The following is a 21,168-nucleotide window of genomic DNA, read 5'->3' as shown; positions in this document are numbered from 1 at the left end:
ATGTTGGACTGGCAGAAAGTGGACAATGGCCCTGCCAACAACTTGTTGGCAGATTCTGGAGTCCGAGTGCCATGTGGGCTTGAGGAAAGAAGTCCAATCATCCCTGGGTTCACAAATTTTTGAGACTGGAGCATGAAACCCAGTATTCAGAGTCCCATGATCAGTGAGCTAGGAGTATGAGGCCTAATGTTCTGTGATTGAGATGTCCTGGGATGAATGCTGAGGATCAAAGCTTGCGGGGGGGGGGTGTCAATTCAGAAGTCAAGGCCCATAGGCCAAAGCCAAATGTGCAGATCTCTGTGAGTCCACTGGAGAGGTTAAAACCTAGTGTCTGCAGGCCTGAGTCAAAGTCTGCTGGAGGCTGGAGGCTTGTCCTATGGTTAATGTGCATGGAGGTGAGGGAGGAACAGGGCTTGTTTTTCTGTTGTTGTTTTGATGCCTGTTTTGTTCTACGTTGTTCTGCCAAGTATTTTCAGCATGCTATGTTGGCGCCGAAATATGTAGTGACACTTTCAGGCTGCCCCTCACACACCCTCAGGTGTGTTGGTTGTTGACATAAATGATGTATCTCACTATGCCTTTCGATGTACTGTACTTGGGATAAATAAACCTGAATCTTGTACCTTGACATGAAGCTTGCACAAAATATCACACTGCAGACATACAGAAATGTAGAACCATGCTCTGTTGAGAAGGTTGTAATGTATACAACTGAGTACACTGAAATAGCTTTTCTCATCTCAGGCTTTTGTTGTCACAATTTTAACTTACATCAGAGAAGGTTGCAGTACACTTTAAGTTAAAAGCAGCAAAACAATTCTGCTGTTATGATGAAAGTCCAAATTTTTCTATTTCTTTAAATATTGAATATGTTTTCTAACTATGGATGATTTTGAGGGAACCATCATCTTAAATATTTCTTCTTTCATAATATCTATGTAATTCTGGTGTCTATTGAACGTATCCAATTTTTATGATCAAACAAACTGCACAGATCCTAGAGCTGCAATATCATGGTGGTAGTATTTACAGGGTTTATAATCCAGAGAGAAATATTGAAATCCTGTTACTGGAATAGTGGGGTATTAATTAATTAATTAATTAGGACTAATAATAAGCATTATCACCATCATCATAACAGTATTTTTTTTTGCAAAAGCTTATTTCAGTCACCACTGTTCTTTAGGAAGTAAAAACGAGTTTTAAATATATGATCTATGCTTCAGCTGCAGATGAGTGGTATTTAACTGCTCGAGTAACTGGTGGCAAAATGCAACAACAAAGAATGCTATAATTAACGAAAAGAGCAAACAGCAGCAAGAAATAAATCATTCTTGGCACCAAATGTGACAAATGCAACTCTAGCCCACAATATCCTCTCTGGTCTCTTGCAATATCATCTGGGGAATTAAATCAAAATTAGAAGAGTTATCACAGCACTGACAGAGCAGAAGGCTGGTTGGAGTTTAAGTGGAATCTTATTTAATATAAGATGTCCCAGATCACCTGGGAGGTGGTGGTACAGTTGTTAACAGTTAGGATTATGGTCTTCAACAATGAAGTTGATCTCAGGTTAAGCAAGCATTATCATTCACCACTGCCAACTGATTTTACTTTTAATCTTTAAGTTTCTTCAAACTTTTTTTCTGCTTCAGGTGATAAAGTTGACTGTTGTTTATATTATCTGCTGCTGCTTAGTAACACCTTTAATGTGTATGAGATCACAACTATACCACGATCACAACCATATCAAGTTTTGAATAATATGATCCCTACTTCAACTGAACAAGTGGCATTTAATTGCAGATGACTGGATTTTAACCGCACGAGTAAGTGGTAACAAACTGCAATACAATTCAGTATTAACTCTTCACCACTGCTCCGTTTCAGTGTCACCCGACTGGAGCATACAGGTGTGAAATTCTCCTAGCCTCAACCAAGCTAAATTCTCAGATCTCAGCCAATATAGGTATTGTTCAGTTCTACAAAGCACTACACACTCAGTGGTCACTAGTAGGTACCTTCTGTACCTAATGAAATGGCTACTGATTGTGTGTTTGTGATTTTCTCCTGCTGTAGTCTATCCACTTCAGGGTTCAACATTTGCATTCAGAGATGCTCTTCTACAAACCACTGCCATACCACAAGGTTATTTGAATTACTATTGCTTCCTATCAGGTTGAACCTATCTGGTCATTCACCTCTGACCTCTATCATTAACAAAGCATTTTCTTCCTCAGAACTGCCACTCATAGATTTTTTTGTTTGTTTTTGCACCGTTCTTTGTAAACTCTAGAGATTCTTAGACATGAAAGTCCTAGGAGATGAACAGTTATGTTAGCATCCTGTCTGGCACTAACAAATATTCCATGGTTAAAGTCACTTAGATCACATTTTTTTCCCATTTTGATGTTTGGTCTGAACAACAACTGAACATCTTGACCATGTTTGCATGCTTTTATGCATTAAGTTGCCACCACATGATTGGCTAATTAGATATTTGTGAACAGGTGTACCTTCTGAATTGGCGGCTGAATGTAGCGTGATTTATTTCACCATTTCACAGATGCCTCACTACACCATGCAAAGTCTGTATTAAAACCTACAGTATATCCCAGTAATGATACAAAGGGAATAATACAGTGATGCTGGATCCAGTATGATAAATGTGGGGTTCATTTATTACTGGGTAATATTGTTCTCTTCTAATATTACACTTTGTTGCGGATGTTGAATCAATGCTGAAGACATGTTTTATCTCCATTTTAGCCAAGGAAATTGAAGAGGAAGAGGAATATCTGGAAATCTTTATGATCAGCAGGTACCAAGCAGGCGCTTACCAATGCAGAGCTGCCAATGAAGTTGCTTCTCCCGATGAGAAACAAGTCCACATCACTGTCAATTGTAAGTTGTTTAGAAAGCTTTTCTCTTTGATCCTACTTGTCTTCTGAAACAGGAAAGAATCTTGTCTATGCTTAATAATTGATTAGCACATTTTTGCCCTAAAAATAGAACTGATTAAGTGAAGTATTAAAAAGAGGTTTTTTACAGTGGTTTGATAGGTTATATCCATCAACTTGATAACTGCAGCAACTCACCCAAAAATAGTGACTAGAAACATAATTAAAATTCCTATAAATTAATATTACTGAATCTAATATAAATTAAACACGATTTCCTGCTATTGATTAGCCTATAAAGAATTGATATAATACACAACTGTTCATTCGGTTAGATTTTTGGATGTACAGAATTCTAAAGGCCAACTAAATCTGGCTAATTATGATTGATAGATGTGATAATAATGTGAATCAGCACGAGTACAATCAGCGTGGTGGACACTATTATAGCTTGGGGCGTTCTGGAGTTCAGAGTTCAGAGTTCAATTCCAGCGCCATTCTGTAAGGAGCCTGTAGAATGCATGGTTTTCCACAGGAACCCTGGTTTCCTCCCACAGTCCAAAGATGTACCATGTAGCTACGTAAATTGTAAGTTGTCCCATTATTAGGTTATGGTTTATCTGGTTTGTTGGGGGTTCTGCAGCATGGCTCAAAGACCCTACTCCATGCTGTATCACTAAATATAATTTAAAAAAATAATAATAATGCTATGAAAAATTACAGCAGTTTTTCAACTACCCTTTGCATTCCTTTGAACATTGCAATGGAGGATGTTCAATTCAATATATTTAATGTGAACATCTCTTGGAAAATCGTGCTTCTCCCCAGTCTGATTATCCATTGAAGTGTGGAGAAAATTATGGGCAAGGGATGTACAACTTGCAGGTATCTGCTGCTAAGAATCTTGATTTTCTGTAAAAATGTCCAATGTCATGCCAGGAAAATTAGCAAAATCAATAAATGCTCCACTGACTTCTAATTTAATGGAGGTGGTAGCACATGTAAATATAACCAATTATTATTTCATATTAAAATATATTTAAAATAGTTTGCATTAGCATTTACATCCCATAATTGAAATTTATCATGTCCAGATTAAAACTAACATTATTTGGCACCATAGCAAGTACAACATCACAGTATAGTTGTTAATTTTTATTGCAGTTCTCCATTTGTGAATCCATCTTGTTTTACAGATGCTCCTGCTATTAAATATGCCCAAAGTGCAGATGTTGCGGTGGGCCGTACTGGGATGCTTCACTGCGAGGTTTCTGCTGTTCCACCAGCAGATTTTGAGTGGTACAAGGAAGACAAGCGGTGAGTGACCTCAGCTATAACAAGGTCCCAAACAGGAGATGAATTTCTAAGTTGTGATGCATGACATTGGAAATTACCTTGCATATATAATACTTAAAAAAGAACCCAAGAGTATTTTTTGGGCTTTATGCCGAACAGTATAATAATCTTGAACTAACAAAAACCAAGGCAATGATAAAACACTTATGTAGCTGTTGGAATAAATTTCCTTTGAGAAAGTGTGTGCCATGTAGTATACAGTCTATTAGATTGGCTGCTTAGTTTTGTATTAAATGCAGTTTAAAGAATTTCTTCTTTCTGACAATCTTAAAGCAGACTAATGCCGTGGTCCACATACACGCACATAATTGTGGACACAAACGATTTTCTCATTTGTGCATGTCAACACAACACCCATGAGGACATTTGTTGCTCACAGTGTAGAAAGAACACTGAAATTAAATTAAACTCAGTCTTTTTTATATGCAGATATAAATTGCACACTACTGCATACTTCAAAAATACCTTGTATAAAACTATCACAAATATATAAAATTATATATGTGTGTCTAATTATTACTGGATTATTTACAGGGACATTAATTATGCAGTTCAGTAGAGTAACTGCACCTCATATACTTCAGTCCTTGAAACCATTTGAATAATTAGTATTTTGAAGCCAATATATATACAGTTGTAGAAAAAATCTTGTGATTGCCTGATCTAACAACAATACTGAGTGACAGTCAACAGGAATTAGAGGTTATGATAGTAGGTGATTTTAACTTTCCACATATTGACTGGGACTCCTATACGATAAAAGGGCTGTAACACATTTTGTAACTTCAAAACATTAAACTAATTCAAAAGAAGACACTGGAGTCTGAAATGTGCATCGAACATTGGGTTTACTTTAAGTGAGACACACATAAATTACATGGCAGCGTGTTGATATGTGCAGTTAAAGTAACTTTACATATACCATAACCTGTAATTAATTATTTAAGCGAACAAGAACGCTTAATCAACCTATACATACGTATATAAGATTAATTAATTAGATTATGAGAACACTCAGTCCTCGTTTAATGTCATTTAGAAATGCATGCATGCATTAAGAAATGATACAATGTTCCTCCAGAGTGAAATCACCGAAAAACAGGACAAACCAAAAACTAACACTGACAGAACCACATAATTATAACATATAGTTACAGCAGTGCAAAATAATACCATAATTTGATAAAGAACACACGATAGGCACGGTAAAAGAAGTCTCAAAGTCCCGAGTCGATCGACTTCCAAGTCCCCGATAGCAGGCAGCAAAGGGAGAAACTCCCTGCCATAAACCTCCAGGCACCGACAACTGCCGATGCATTGGAAGCACCCGACCACAGCCGACACTGAGTCCATCCGTCCGAAAACTTCGAGCCTCCGACCAACCCCTCCAATACAGCCTCCCGAGCGCCATCGTCTGCTGAGCGCTTTCGACCTCGCCTGGCTGCCGAAACAAGCAAAGCCAAGGATTCGGGGCCTTCTCCTCCGGAGATTCCGGACCACACAGTAGCAGCGACAGCAAAGCGGACATTTCAGAAGTTTCTCCAGATGTTCCTCCGTACTCTCACATCTGTCTCCATCAAATCAGAATTGTGCACGGTCCCCTACTTGATAAATAACAGATATCACCACCGAAGTGGCCGCACGTGCTGCCATTTATTCAAATATTATTGAAATATTAAATACACAACAGATTGGATGGGAAAGAGTTTGTCAAGTACGTCCAGAAAAGTTTCCCTAAACAGTATATAGATACCTAACTGAAAGAGTGTGATACTAGATCTCCTGTTAGGGAATGAGACAGGGCAGGTGACAGAAGATTGGTAGTGGAATACTTGGCATCTAGTGATTATAATACCATCAGTTTCAAGATAATTATGGAGAAGGATAGGTCAGGTCTTCGGATTGAGATTTTAAACTGGAAAAATAGCAATTTTGATGGTTTCAAAAAGGATCTAGCAAGTGTGGATTGGGACAGGTTGTTGTATTGCAAAAATGTACTTGGTAAATGGGAAGACTTCAAAAGTGAAAATTTGAGAGTACAGAGTTTGTATGCTCCTACTAGAAGAAAAGCAAGGATAACAGGTTTAGGAAACCTTGGTTTTTGGGAGATTTTGAGGCCCTTGTTAAGAAAAAGGAAGAGGTACCTAGCATATATAGTCAGGAAGGAGAAAATGAGGTACTTGAAAAGTATAAGAAATACAAGAGAACACTTAAGAAGGAAATCAGAAGAGCTAAAAGAAGGCATAAGGTTGCTCTACGAACAAGGTGAAGGAGAACCACAAAGGCTTCTAGAGATCTGTTAAAGAACAAAACTATAGTAAGGGACAAAATCGGCCCTCTGGAAGATCAGAGTGGTCATCAATGTCAGGAGCCTAAAGAGACAGGGGAGATCTTAAATGGATTCTTTGCATCTGTATTTACTCAAGAGACAGAAACAGAATCTATAGAACTGAGACAAACTTGCAGTGAGGTCACGGAGCAGATAAACAACAGAGGAGAAGGTGTTTGTTGTCTTGGGGTAAACTAGGGTGGATAAATCCCCAGGGCCTGACAAGGTGTTCCAGTGAATCCTGTGGGAGGCTAGTTTAGAAATTGCACAGACATTCAAAATGTCCTTAGCCATGGTTGAGGTGCCAGAGGATTGGAGGACAGCTAATGTTGTTTAAGAAAGACTCTAATAAAAAGCTAGGAAACTATAGGCAAGTGAGCTTGACATCAGTAGTGGGTAAGTTATTGGAAGATAGTCTAAGGGACCAGATATATAAGTATTTGCATAGATGGGGACTGATTAGGTGTAGTCAACATGGCTTTATACGTGGTAGGTTGTGTATAGTGTTTTTTTTAAGAAGTTACCAGTAAAGTTGATGAAGACAAGACAATGGATGTTGTCTACATGGAGGCTGGTCAACAAGGTTGAGTAATTTGACATTGGAGATGTAGTAAATTCAATTAGACATTGGCTTCATGAGAGAATCCAGAGAGTGATAGTAGGTGGTTGTTTCTCTAACTGGAGGTCTGCGACTAGTGGTGTGCTGTAGGAATCAGTGCTGGTTCTTTTTATTTTCTTGTTATCTATTTGGATAATCTGGATGATAATGTGGTAAACTGGATCAGCAAATTTGCAGATGACACCAAGACTGGGGATGTAGTGGACAGTGAGGAAGACTATCAAAGCTTGCAGTGGGATCTGGACCTGCTGAAAAAATAGACTGAAACATGCCAGATGGAAATTAATACAGTTAAGTGAGAGGTCAAACCAGAATAGGATTTACACAATGAGTGGTAGGGCACTGAGCATTATTGTAGAACAGAGAGATTTGGGAATTCAGATCCAGAATTCCTCGCAAGTGGCGTCACAGGTGGATAGAGTCTTCAAAAAGAGCTTTTGGCACATTGCTCTTCAAAAATCAAAGTATTGAGCATAGGAGTTGGGATGCTATGCTTAAGTTGTATAGGATGTTGGTGAGGCCTAATTTTGAGTGTTGTTACCTACCTATTGAAAATATGTCAATAAGGCTGAAAGAGTACAGAGAAAATTTACAAGGCTGTTGCTAGGACTTCGGGGCTTGAGTTATAGGGAAAGATTGAATAAGTGAGGACTTTATTCCCTGGAGAATAGAAGAATGAGGGGAGATATGATGGAGGTATACAAAATTATGAGGGGTATAGATAGGCTAAATGCAAGCTGCTTTTTTTCCACAGAGATTGAGTGAGACTACAATCAGAAGCCATAGGTTAAATTGAACGGTGAAATGTTTAAGAGGAACATGAAGGTGGTGAGAATGTGGAATGAGCTGCCAGCAGAAGTGGTGGATACAGGTTTAATTTAAAAATTTAAGAGAAATTTGGATAGATACGTGGATAGGAGGTGTTGTGACTGACAATCCCCCAAATGTTGTGACTGTGAACGAAGCCACTGGAGAGACGCTGAAGCTGGGGCATATAGAATTTTTTATTCAGCAAAAGAAGCTGATATCATACTGCAGACACCTCAGTTAAATGGATGATTCTTGATTTGCAATCAACCCAAATCTGCAGCTCCAGGAAGACCATTGTTCTCGGCTCCTTTTTAAGTTCAATCTACAATCCATATTCAGGTCTGAAGTCTGGTTGCTGTTGAAATTAATATTTGCTATATATCATCACTCCAGTGTACACCCTAACAGTCCCTCCCCATGAACATCCCAAACAAAAATCATTTTGATACTTAACAGGGATCTAATCAAGTAGTGCAGCAAAAACGCCCTGTACTTTGGACCCTCTTCCCCAATTACCGATCATATCCCTATGTGCATCCACATCTACACTATCATTCCTGATATTGACCTACAAACCACTAAGCAGACATTTAACCAATGATCTTTAAAGTGCAGCTTTGCCCTTTGTATGACTGTTGCTTCCTTCCCTCCTGGCTGATTGCAGTTTAATCACATTCTTTATCTTCATCCCCCCATTCGCTGATAGCTAAAACTCAACAGTGGCTTTTAGTGGTTACTCTCTGGTCAAGGGCGCCAGCAAGGTAAGTGTATTAGGCTCACAGGCAACAATTCACACTCCATGTCATGGCTCTCATCAATGTACAGGAGGGGTTAGAGTGGTCTCTATTTGAATGGCTGCAAGGACCTCACCCCGGTGGCACCCACTTCTGGACTATCTATTTGATCAGTAGCCCAACCACTGAAAGGGCCCAACTCATTTGTATTCACTCCCCATTCAGGATGAGGAGACTGACTTCAGACACTGTGTAATTGCTTCCCTTTCTCTGTCTGCCATGGCCATCGCAGTTATGGAACTTGATGTCTCTGCTGTAACTTGAATCCCTTCCCATCTATTTTCCCCAATATTTTTTTCTATTCTGTGGTATACAGCTAATCATCTACCTTCAGCATCCAGCCTCCATTACAAAGTACAGTTACCATTGTACTTTAACGTGCTATTCATGGCTTGCTGTCACACTTTCTAGGTGTCTTTTGCTTTTCCATTTCGAACACCTCCGCTCCATCTGCCACAACAGACAGGGTCTCTCAGTAGCCACCCACTTCAACTCTGCTTCCCACTCCCATTCAGATATGTCCATACATGGCCTCCTCTACTTCCATGATGAAGCTAAACTCAGGTTGGAGGAGCAACACCTCATATACCGTCTAGGTAGTCTCCAGCCCCTTGGTATGAACATAGAATTCTCCTACTTCCGGTAATTCCCTCCCCCTCCCTTCCCCTATCTCTATGTCACTCTGCCCCCTCCCCCAGCTGCCTATCACCTCCCTCATGGTTCCGTCTCCTTCTACTACCCATTGTGTTTTCCCCAATTCTTTCTTCATCTTTCCTGCCTATCACCACCCTGCCTCCCCTCCCCCACCCCTTTATCTTTCCCCTTACTGGTTTTTCACCTGGAACCTACCAGCCTTCTCCTTCCCACCCTCCCCCCACCTTCTTTATAGGGCATCTGCCCCTTCCCACTACAGTCCTGACGAAGGGTTCCGGCCCGAAACGTTGACCAATCTTTTCCACGGATGCTGCCCGACCCGCTGAGTTCCTCCAGCGGGTTGTGACTGTTGTTGTGGGTCTACTTCTTTCAGGGGTGGTCAGGTCTGATGCAGCCGGCTGGTGTTCATCACTTAGGTTCTCTGCTAGGACAGTGTTATGTGATAAGCTTGATCTCTTGTTCTGTCTGTTAGGGCAACAAGAGGGTGAGTCATACGGTTTAACTTGAGTCCATTGTTTCCAGGACTGTTCACCAATACAGTCATCCAGAGCAGCGCTTGTGGTTCTATTCACCTGGAAGTGAAACCTGTCTTTTCAGTCAGCTCTCTTGCCAAGGCTTGGTCACCTGACTATAGGAGAGATATCTTCTCTCCCTCTGGCTCTCTCTAATCCGCAATATGTTATTGCTGCTTTGCTTGATCTCTCAATGTGTTACCCTGGTTAAAGTGGTCCTTCACATCTCCATGTAATCCTACTAACTTGGCATTTGTAGTTTCTTCCTGTACTCTTGTAATTTCTATTACTTCTGGCCCTCTGCTGACCTCCCCACACTGATGTCTGCCCACTTGTTCCCTTTCTGCTCCTTACTATACCCTTTCTGTTGAACCTTTACTTTAATCACTGCTATCTCTTGAGGTTCGTTATTGGTACTGACAATCCTAGTTCCACTAAGATTTCACACCTCTAATAGACCTCTTGTGTACATCCATGGATAGCCATCACTGGCAATAGAGGCTGCCATCAGCTGTTCGTCTGGCCTCAGCAGCTCTATAATAAGGTCAGCAGTCAAATCAGAAAGAGAGGTCACTGCTGTGGATTCTGTTTGCTTTGATGAGTGATTCTCACACTTTCCTCTCCTTTCGGGACACTGCCTCCAGCCATGGCCTGAGAGGCCACAGCTGTAACACATCATGTCCTCTACCCTTCCATGTCTCTTCCAGCAGTTCTTGGCCGGATGTCCTGGTTACCGGCACAGTAATCAAGTTCTCTGTGACGTCACAGCAGCTACGTTCACTTCAGCCACTTTATGACTTCTTTTCCTTCCTCTGGTCTATCTCATGGGCCCATGATACTATCGCTGAGTAAGTCAATCCACTGCTATCTCCAAACCTAAAACTTTCTCGTGGGCTCTCAGGCCTTCCTTCAGTACTTTCATCCCTCCCTGGACTAACCAGTTCTGAGCACTCCTCATACGTTCAATATTTACATTTTCATCATCCATGGCAGGCTCGCCAGCTCTCTGAACCACTGACATTATCGTCCCCCAGTTATCTCTCACCTTCCCCCAGTCGCTGCCTCACTTCCCCTTTAAAGAAGCGATATTTCTCTTCATTGCTGGTGTTCTCTCTAGTTGCCCATGTAGCATCCTGCACTCTCTGGGTCATACTGTCCCACATATTCCTTGGGCACTTGCTTTTACCAACATGTGTATTCCTTTGGGGTGCATATGGTGAATTTTGTCTATAAAATTTACATTTGTTCCTAATAATTATCAATGATGGAATTCATCCAGTGCATGTGTTCTTTTGATTGACTGTAAATTAATAAAATCAGTGCGAACACCTAGTGCAGATAATGGATTTCATACAATGCTTTTGACAATTGCATCCCCCAAATCTTCACTTTCATTGTAACATTCAAGGTTACTGAAATTCTATGCCTAACATTCATAATGTTTAATGCCTTTAAATTCTTCATAGTCCCTAACTTATTGAAGTTGTGAAATTGTTTCATTTTCACTCCTGGCCTTTTCTGACATCTCAAAGCCTAAAAACTTGAAGCCACAGTGAGCAAAACAGTTCTGAGTTGTCTTACTGCTGATTTCTCAGCAACTATCAGTGACAGAAATCCCTGCTTTTTCAACACAAACCCATGCAATTGATGCTATTTTAGAACTGCTCACTCTAAGTGCGGTGTAGTGTCTAATGGCCATACAAGAGCACACATCTGATGCTTGTTGGAAACTGTTTGGCAACAGTCTCCTGCCCCAATTAAGCAGCATAATGTCACAAATAAATGAAGGGAATCCCAGCTAGTTTCTCAAATTGTTTTTGTTCTTTAAGAGTTGTCCCAAATAAGCAGCTGCCCCGATTAACCAATGGCCCAATTACCAAGAATCCTAAGTACTTATTTTTACTGCTTTCTTTATCTTATTGTGTTTTTTTTTGTGCTGATCAGAGACAGGTTAACTATTATTTTGTTCCCCTTTGTAGTTGGGTACTGGAAATGACATTAACAATCTTGATTCTTAGATCATAACTTTGATTATGTTGAAATACGATAAAGCTATTAAGAGGTTGTTTGATGGGAACATGAATGGAGGGATATGGACATTGTGGAGTTTAGTTAGGAATTTAATTGCTCCTTTAATTAACTTGGCACAACATCATGGGCTGAAGGCCCTTTTCCTGTGCTGTATTGCTCTATGTTCTAATGTATAACAATCCAAGCAGAATGACATTAATGTTTTATTGCGATTCATCATGCAAATCCTAGTTATAGACATTGTGCAATACAGGGTTCAATTTATTTCTTTTCTTCTTCTCAGAATATGGTACTTACGAGGTTCTGTGACTGATAATGTTAATAAAGAGCTGCACACAATCAAAGATAGCCCTAGACTTTGTATCATGAATTTGTTAGGATGCAGGAAGTGGATGTGTATAGTTAAAAAGCATGCTCTCTGATATGTAAAATGAGGTTTGTACTTAATTTCTCATGACATAATGTGGAGTGATTTGTATATTTAAGTCCACAAGACAATGAAAATAGAATAGTAGAAGTGCTTATATCTAGAGCAACAATATAAGTTCTACACATTTAAGGATTTTTATCTGAAAATGAATCAGGAACTGTTACTGGCATCTTGTATGAGCACAGTATGTTTCTTTCATGATTTTATACAGAAATATTGCTATTCTAGCTCTTTCTTTCTGAAAATCTGGCCATTTATGATTGAATATCCCATTGAACTCATTCTCTTTCTTTTTATTGTTATGTTTAGCCTTCAAATCTAGCAGGCTATGGTCACTGTTATGTTTTATAACTCTAAAACAAATAATTAAAAGAAAAACATGGAGCCGGGATAACTCATGTTATGTTCTTAGTTTTACTTTTAGCGAGGCAGGCACATATGACATGGTGGTGTAATGTTGTATGTCAGTCACATTCTTTTACATATAGCCCATCTTGAATTACTTAAGCAACAAAAGAATGCTGAATCAAACAACCATTTCTAATACCTCCATAATCTCTTCAACCACCTCCTTCAGAACCCTGTGGTGTACACCATCTGGTTTAGGTCACTTTCCTATCTTCAGACCTTTCAGTTTCCCAAGATCCTTTTCTCTAATTATGGTAACTTCACACACTCCATGATCCCTGACACCTAGAATTTCCACAATATTGCTTATGTCTTCCACCATGAAGACTGATGCAAAATACTATTCAATTTGTTTGCCATTAGTTATTCCCCATGGCTCCCTCTCCAACATCATTTTCCAGCTGTCCGATTTCCAGTCTCACCTTTCTTTTACTCTTTATGTATCTGAAGAAACTTTTGGTATCTTTAATTTATTGGCTAGCTTACTTTTGTATTCCATTTTTATCTCCTTAATGATTTTTTTAGTTCCCTTCTGTTTACTGTTAAAAGCTTCCCAATCTTCTAACTTCCCGCTATGTTTTGCTCTATTATATGCCCTCACTTTGCCTTTTATGCTGGCTTTCACTTTGCTTTCCTTTAAAATACTTATTCCTCTTTGGGATGTATATATCCTGTGCCTTCCGAATCGCTCCAGAAGTTCCAGTCATTGCTGCTCTGCTGTCATCCCTGCCAGTGTTCTTTTCCAATTAATTTTGGTCAACTTCTCTCTCATGCCTCTCTAATTCTCCTTATTCCACTGTAATACTGATACATTTGATTTTAACTTCTCCTTCTCAAATTTCAACATGAGTTCGATCAAATTATGATCACTTTCTCCTGAAGGTTCTTTTACTTCAAGCTCTCTAAACAATTCCAGTTCATTGCACAACACCCAGTCCAGAATAGCTGATCCCCTAGTGGGCTCAACCACAAGCTGCTCTAAAAAACAATCTCATAAGCAGTCTAGAAATTCCTCCTCCTGAAATCCAGCAACAAACCGATTTCCCCAATCTTCCAGTATATTAAAATCCCCCATAACTATTAAAACATTGCCATTTTGGCATGTATTTTCTATCTTCTGTTGTAATTTGTAGGCCACATCCTTCCTACTGTTTGGGGATCTGTATACAACTCCTATCAGGGTCTTTTACCCTTGCAGTTCCTTAGCTCTATCCACAATGATTCAACACCTTCAACCCTATTTCACTACTTTCTAATGATTTCATTTCATTTTTTGCCAACAGAGCAACACCACCCCCTCTGCCTTCCTGCCTGTCCTTTCAATACAATGTGTATCCTTGGTCACTATGCTCCCAGCTATAATCTTCTTTCTGCCATGATTTAATGATGCCTACAACATCATGCCTGATGACCTTCAATTGTGCTGCAAGTTCATCTACATTATTCATTCAGGTACAACATCTTCAGTCCTGTGTTCACCGTTTTTGATTTTCCCTGCCTTTCACATTGCAACTCATCCTGTTGACTGCAATTCTGCCCTATCAACAGCCTCTCGTCACTACACATTGCCTCTGTTCATAAACCAGCTACCTCATCGTCACCACTGTTATCAGCTTTTCCTACGATACCTCCTGCATTGAAATATATGCAGCTCAAGATACTATTTGCACCATGCTCAACCTTTTGATTGCTAACTTTGTCTGAGGTCTTACAAACATCTGCCTCCACAACCTCTCCACTACTGTTCTGGCAGTCTGGTTCCCATCCCCTGGAACTCTAGTTTAAACTGCAATATGCAGCATTAACAAACTTTCCCACTCGGTTATTAATAACCCTCCAGTTCAGGTGCAAGCTGTTCCTTCTGTACAGGTCCCACCTTCCCTGGAAGAGAGCCCAATGATCCAAAATGTTATGCCCTCCCTCCTACACCAACTCATTAGCCACATATTAAACTGTATAATCTTCCTACTTATGGCCTCACTAGCATGTGAACCTCCTGTCCATTCCATTAACTAATGAATTCCCTGTTACAACAGCGTGCCTCTTCTTCACCCTTCCCTTCTGAGTCACAGAAGCAGACTCAGTGCCAGAGACCCAATCACTGTGACTTTCCTCTGTTAGGTTATCCCCCTTGACAGTATCCAAAGTGATATACCTGTTGTTGAGGGGGATCGCCACAGGAGTACACTGCACTGGCTCCTTAACCTCTTTTCCTTCCCTGGCAGTCACCAAGTTTCCTGCGTCCTGCACTTCAGGTGTAACTGCCTTCTTATATGTCCAAGCTATCTCTCACTCAGCCCCTCGAATGATCCAGACTTCATCTAGTTCCAACTCCAACTCCTTAATGCTGGTTGTTAGCAACTGCAGCTGGATGCGCTTCTTGCAATTGTCATCAGGGACACTGGATTTTCCCTTGCATTCTCACATCCCACAAGAGAAGCATTCAACTACCCTGCCTGGTATCTCGGGTATCCTATCTGAGCAGACATAAACAAGCAAATATCTGGAACAACCGAGCCAGTGTCTATTTGCATTTTAATTACTTTGCTGTTCTCCTCGAGTGTAAGCCATGTTGTTTCACATTTTAAATCTCAAGGCTAACCAGTCCTGTGTCACTCTCATCATTATCAGATTTTTCATGAACACCATGCAGATTCATGCTCTTTTTGAAGCTGCAACTTCACTTTTTATCTTTATCTGTTCCTTGTGCAGTCCATTTATTTTGTTTGCCCAATATGCTGTTTGTATGTTCAAAGTTCAAAGTACGTTTATTATCAAAGTATGTATACATTATACAACCTTAAGATTCATCTCCTTACAGGCAACCATGAAACAAAGCACCTCAAGAGATCCCATAAATAATGTGCGGAGAATGAAAAAACTAACCATAAAAACAATAAAAGTCAGCAAATAGCATTCAGAAAACAAGTGAGTCCATAAACATGAACCATGGAGCAGCCAGAGCGAGCCAAAGCCTCAGCCTCAGTTCCGTGCAGAGCTGAGTAAGTGCCGTGGAGCAGCAAGCAGATCTGGCTTGACACTTGTATCTTGTCCCAACATCCTGCCTTTTCAATCCATCTAACCTGGCAATTAAATCGCACTAGGACCAAGGCACTGTCACATTGATACGCTCCAGGTCTTGATCCCACCACGACTTTTCAGCCCTTGCCCAACTTTCTAAATCAGCCTGGCGCTTTGATCGATAAAACCCCACTCAAGGTTCAGGTGGACAGGCCTCAAATCTGCCTCTCACCCACTCCGCTTGCCCCAACTTTGCCTCAAATGTGCCTCGACCAAGCTTTGACTAGGTCTTGCATTTGCTCACTTTGACCCTCAACCCAGCCTCACATTAATTTGTGGTGATTTTTTACAATAAATCTTACAGGAGAAAGTGTTATTAATGAAGTATTTAGTTGTATTCTTCATTTTGTTTGCCAACAATAAGTACTTGCTGGGCTTCACCAGTGCCATGTTAAACCGGAAGTGTCCTACTTTGTTGCATTTTCAGTAAGTTTCTCCTTTAAACCTGCATTGGTCTGGTGTATTTGAGCCCCTGCCACAACAGTTTCACAATTTGTTCAGCTGGGCCAGTTTCTGTTTAGATGTTGCAATTTTGTTCGCACTCACTTTCATTCCTGACTGCAACTGTTTCAATTGATACTGCGATTTCAACTGCTCTTTTAAATGTGATTTGTGCTTCAGTTAGAAGCTTTTTTTTAATGCTTTCTTGTATGGTTCTACAAACTAAGCAATCTGTCAGTGCATCATTAAGCACACCACTGAACTGATCATGCTCAGACAATCTTTTCAATTCAACCACTTATACTGAAATAAACCACCATTCCTTTTGATTCCATTTATGAAACCTAAAGTGTTCTGCAATCAACAGTTGTTTTGGTTTTAATTATTCCTGCATTGCTTTCACTATATCAGCAAAGCTCATTTTGGCTGGTTTGGTTGGAGCAGTTAAACTTCTAAGAAAGCTGTGTGCTCTTCCACCAATAGCACTCAGCAAAACTGGCACTTACTTTTCATTTATTACTTTAAAATATTACTGAATTCGCTCTGTATACTTCAGCCGGTTATCCATTGTGTAATTGAATGTGTCAATCTTTCCAATGTAGCCAACTGGCTCTGCTCCTTTTAAAAAAAATTTTGACTATTATCGTGCATTACCCACTGTTTATAAACCCTTGAATTTGTCCGTTTTCTGCCTTTTCTATAACTCCAATGTGTCACTGTGATTCAACAGGTAGGTAGTTACCTCAGCTTCATTTTCAAACTACTTCATTGCCACCGTTATGTTTTGTAACTCCAAAATATAAAACTATCTGAAAGAAAAACATAGAACCAGGATATCTCATGCACGTTCTTAGTTTTACTTTTAGAGAGGCATGCGCATATGACATGGTGGTGTAATGATATATGCCATTTTTGCATATAACCCATAATTAATTATTTAAACAACAAAGATCACTTAATAAAACAATGTATTTGTCAAAAATTACTGAACTAATAAATATCCAACAGTCACTGCTGTCAAGTTTTTCTTAACATTGTCATATCTCTTTTTTATCGTAACTTAATGTACTGTTCAAAGGTGACTAATCTGTCATTCCAAGCTTTAATAGCACTTTTCCTGTAACAATTCATATTGTATTTAACACCATGCTTTCACTTCTACGCACTTCCCAGTCCATCATGGAAATTTAAGTCACCCATAGCAATTGCTTTTCCTCCATGCGATTCTCTCCCCCTTTGTGCTTTGCTCTGACTAGAAAATTCATAGTTTAATCTCTCCTCCTGACTTGTAATCTTGCAAAGATAGTTGACCATTTTTATTTGAGACAGTATCCCCTTTCATAACATGTACTCTTGTCAGCAGATGTTTAAAGCAAATAGATACATGTCAATCATAATTTATTGAACAGTCTCTCATGTTTCCTAGTTATTGTGGATTTATTTCCTAGTTTCCCTAGTTCCAGTCTTCATAAAGTAATTTATATCTTGTTATGCATATAAAAAGCTATTCTGTGATTCAAACAAGTTTGTCTGAAAGGAGATTAGCAGCTTGGACCAGATAGTTCATGGCACCGAATTTGGGACATCAGAGTATGGTTGATGGTCTCTGGTGGAGGTTTTGGAACATGACAGTGTGCAATCTAGCATGTTAGACAGGTGGAGAAAAATTATTTGGAACCAAATGACATTTGTAATTAAGGTGGAGGTGATGAAATTTTAAAGCTAAAAGCATGTAGATGACCTCTGCTGATGAGCTAAGACAGCTGATTTTGCTTCCATGTGAGGAACCTTGACCAATTGCAGGGTTGAGATGCAAGAAGTATATTTTTATGTGGAATGTAAACAAATGCTTTGCACAATGTTTGACATCGCTATATATGTCAGGCAGCTTTGATCTGTATGTCCAACGGAGAAATCATGTGATGGACTGAGTTAAGCTTGAAGTTCTTCCATAGTGCACAGGAAAAATTGCAGAAGGATTCCTTACCTTCTATGATTTGTATAGTGATACACACACACAATGCTGAAGGAACTATAGAAATGAGTAAATGTTTTGGGTCAAGACTGGAAAGGAAGGAGGAAGATGCCAGAGTAAGAAAGTGGGGAGAGTAGGAAGACAAGTGCCGGACCTGCTGAGCTCCTCCAGCACTTTGTGTATCTTGCTCTGGATTTCCACCATCTCCAGGAGCTCTAGTGTTTGCGATTAGTATAGTAATTCATTCTACAAAAACTAAACTGTTTAAATTTCATTTGAAATTGTTTAAACTCAATCTTTTTTACTGGAATAGATGCTACATGATTACATGTACTCAACTATACACACAGGATGTATCATCAAACAAGTTTTCATTTTGAACTTTTTTATGCTTGATGTATACCTAAAAAATTAGTTGCATTTTCAATATAAATGAAAATTGGACTGGTAATGTGTTGTTAGTGTCAAAAGAGCCACTACTTTATAGATTTTGGTGAAATAATTTTTGGCTTCCTTTCTTTTTTCCTTTTATTAGGATATATAACAGCTCGCAAGGCATCCAGATCCAGAATATGGAGAGTCGATCCAGTCTCATTGTCACCAATGCAACGGAGGATCACTATGGCAACTATACATGTGTGGCAGGCAACAAGCTGGGAGTTACCAATGCAAGCATATTTCTATACAGTAAGGCTTCTCCTCAATAGTCAATATCCAGTCCATGCTCGTGTACACTTCTTTAAATGATGTTTTCAGACAACATGACTGCCTGTGTGTTTTCTTTTCTTGCCTTGATCAAATCAAAATAGAGTACTCAGTATGATGAGAGAAATAAATATCTGCTTTTGTTGCAGCAGGCCCACCTTTATGTTGGGCAATCATAAAGCAATCAAAACTGCCATCTGGGGAAGAAAGACAAGTACCAAATCTGTTCTGTGACTCCTGTTTCAGAAAGGCAGGACCAGTCAGTGAATTAAAGTCATTTGATGTGTGGTTGGGGAAAGTGGATTAGGATAAATGGAAAAAGAAACACTAAGTTTATGGAAGAAATTCTTACTGAATGCTTTTACCAAAATATGCCTCTTTATTTGTGAAGTGTCATTATCTATGAGAGTGAAATCATATGTTGTTATTGGCACAAGATGTGCCATTTCTATTTACTTTCAGGATTTATATCACATCAACATGACATAAATTTTTCCTGTACATTTATTGTTTAGGTAAACAGACCAAGGAGTATTACATGGTTTTTAGCCTTACAGTGTGCAATATCTTTTTTATTGATAACATCACTAGGTTTCAGTGCATCCCCCATCACACAGTCCAGGACCTTAGAGTATCCAGGTCAGCACCACTCTAGAGTGGACTGCTCCGTGTACTGGAAGATCAGAAGGTCTGAGAGACGAGAGGATGTCTTTTATTTCATTGATCATGTTCCAGCAGTATATACTATTTAAACTAGTTTGTATCATTGAGAACAACCCATTCAGCCCATTGAGTCTGCTCCAAAGAGCCAGAGCAGACCTGATGGACCAGGTAGTCTAATTCTGCTCCTATGTCTTATGGATTTGCATCTACTTGTCTCCAGATACTATTGTCATCTGTACATTCCAGAAGCAGGTGAAGATCAAAGTTCAAAGTTCAACAGTTCAAAACAATGAATCTCAGGGTTGTATATAGTATACTATATGTACTTTGATAATGCATTTACATTTAACTTTGAAATGAATAGACTCAGGAAACTCAGAATTCACAGAGAACCTTCCAAATGACCCTGAGGACATTCAGTGCAAAATGTCCTAAACTGGGATTCTCAGTTAGGCAGACTATAGCATAATTGACTTAGAATCAAATAAATGTCTCTATGCAAACATTTTGACAAACAGCTGGTGCAATGTGATTAAGCTGAAAGGAGTGTTCTGTAGCAATATGGCCAACCTTATAGTCACACTGAACTTCAGAATTGCAATGATACTTGATGTATGCATATCCAGTATCTACACACAGCTTCATTAAGCCATAGAATTAGCCAGAAAGCTGTGGGCTACACTGTATTTTCCCCCTACGCCCATTTCCTCCTTTTTCATCTCAATGTCTACTACTATTTTCATTTACCTTCAGTATCCAAATAAAGTTGAAAACAGATTGGGTGAATGCTAAAATGCTGGAAATATATGTGGTTCATGCTTGCATGTGCCAAGCACGTTGCACCTGAAGGACAGATTCTTTTCTGCAATAGCAGTGTCTGTTTCATCCTGGCTGTACTTCGCACCCAGTCCTCGAGTTGATTGAGAGCTGGGGTGGCTTATTTTGGGAGTGGATGAAGTAAAGATTGAAGCAACACACATCAAAGTTGCTGGTGAACGCAGCAGGCCACGCAGCATCTCTAGGAAGAGGTACAGTCGACGTTTCAGGCCGAGACCCTACATCAGGACTAACTGAAAGAAGAGCTAGTAAGAGATTTGAAAGTGGGAGGAGGAGGGGGAGATCCAAAATGATAGGAGAAGACAGGAGGGGGAGGGATGGAGCCAAGAGCTGGACAGGTGATTGGCAAAAGGGATATGAGAGGTTCATGGGACAGGAGGCCCAGGGAGAAAGAAAAGTGGGGGGGGGGGAACCCAGAGGATGGGCAAGGGGTATGGTGAGAGGGACAGAGGGAGAAAAAGGAGAGAGAGAGAGAAAGAATGTGTGTATATAAATAAATAACGGATGGGGTACGAGGGGGAGGTGGGGGAGAAGTCAATATTCATGCCATCAGGTTGGAGGCTACCCAGACAGAATATAAGATGTTGTTCCTCCAACCTGAGTGTGGCTTCATCTTTACAGTA

At 39.8% G+C, this 21,168-nt stretch overlaps 1 protein-coding gene across 8 annotated transcripts in view; it reads left to right on the top strand.

Moving 5' to 3' along the window:
* Positions 1-21,168, top strand: part of LOC134348058 (limbic system-associated membrane protein-like) — a 2,069,602-nt gene that overhangs the window by 1,935,864 nt on the left and 112,570 nt on the right. For all 8 annotated transcript variants that reach the window (XM_063050863.1, XM_063050862.1, XM_063050866.1 and 5 more), the window contains 3 exons: positions 2,770-2,904; positions 4,097-4,217; positions 18,876-19,027. In XM_063050863.1, the coding sequence (XP_062906933.1) occupies positions 2,770-2,904; positions 4,097-4,217; positions 18,876-19,027 (408 nt within the window). The remainder of the gene's footprint in view (positions 1-2,769; positions 2,905-4,096; positions 4,218-18,875; positions 19,028-21,168) is intronic.

Source organism: Mobula hypostoma, chromosome 6 (assembly GCF_963921235.1).
Source record: "Mobula hypostoma chromosome 6, sMobHyp1.1, whole genome shotgun sequence".
In the NCBI taxonomy this organism is placed as follows: Eukaryota; Metazoa; Chordata; class Chondrichthyes; order Myliobatiformes; family Myliobatidae; genus Mobula; species Mobula hypostoma.
This window is presented reverse-complemented; position numbering and strand designations above follow the sequence as displayed.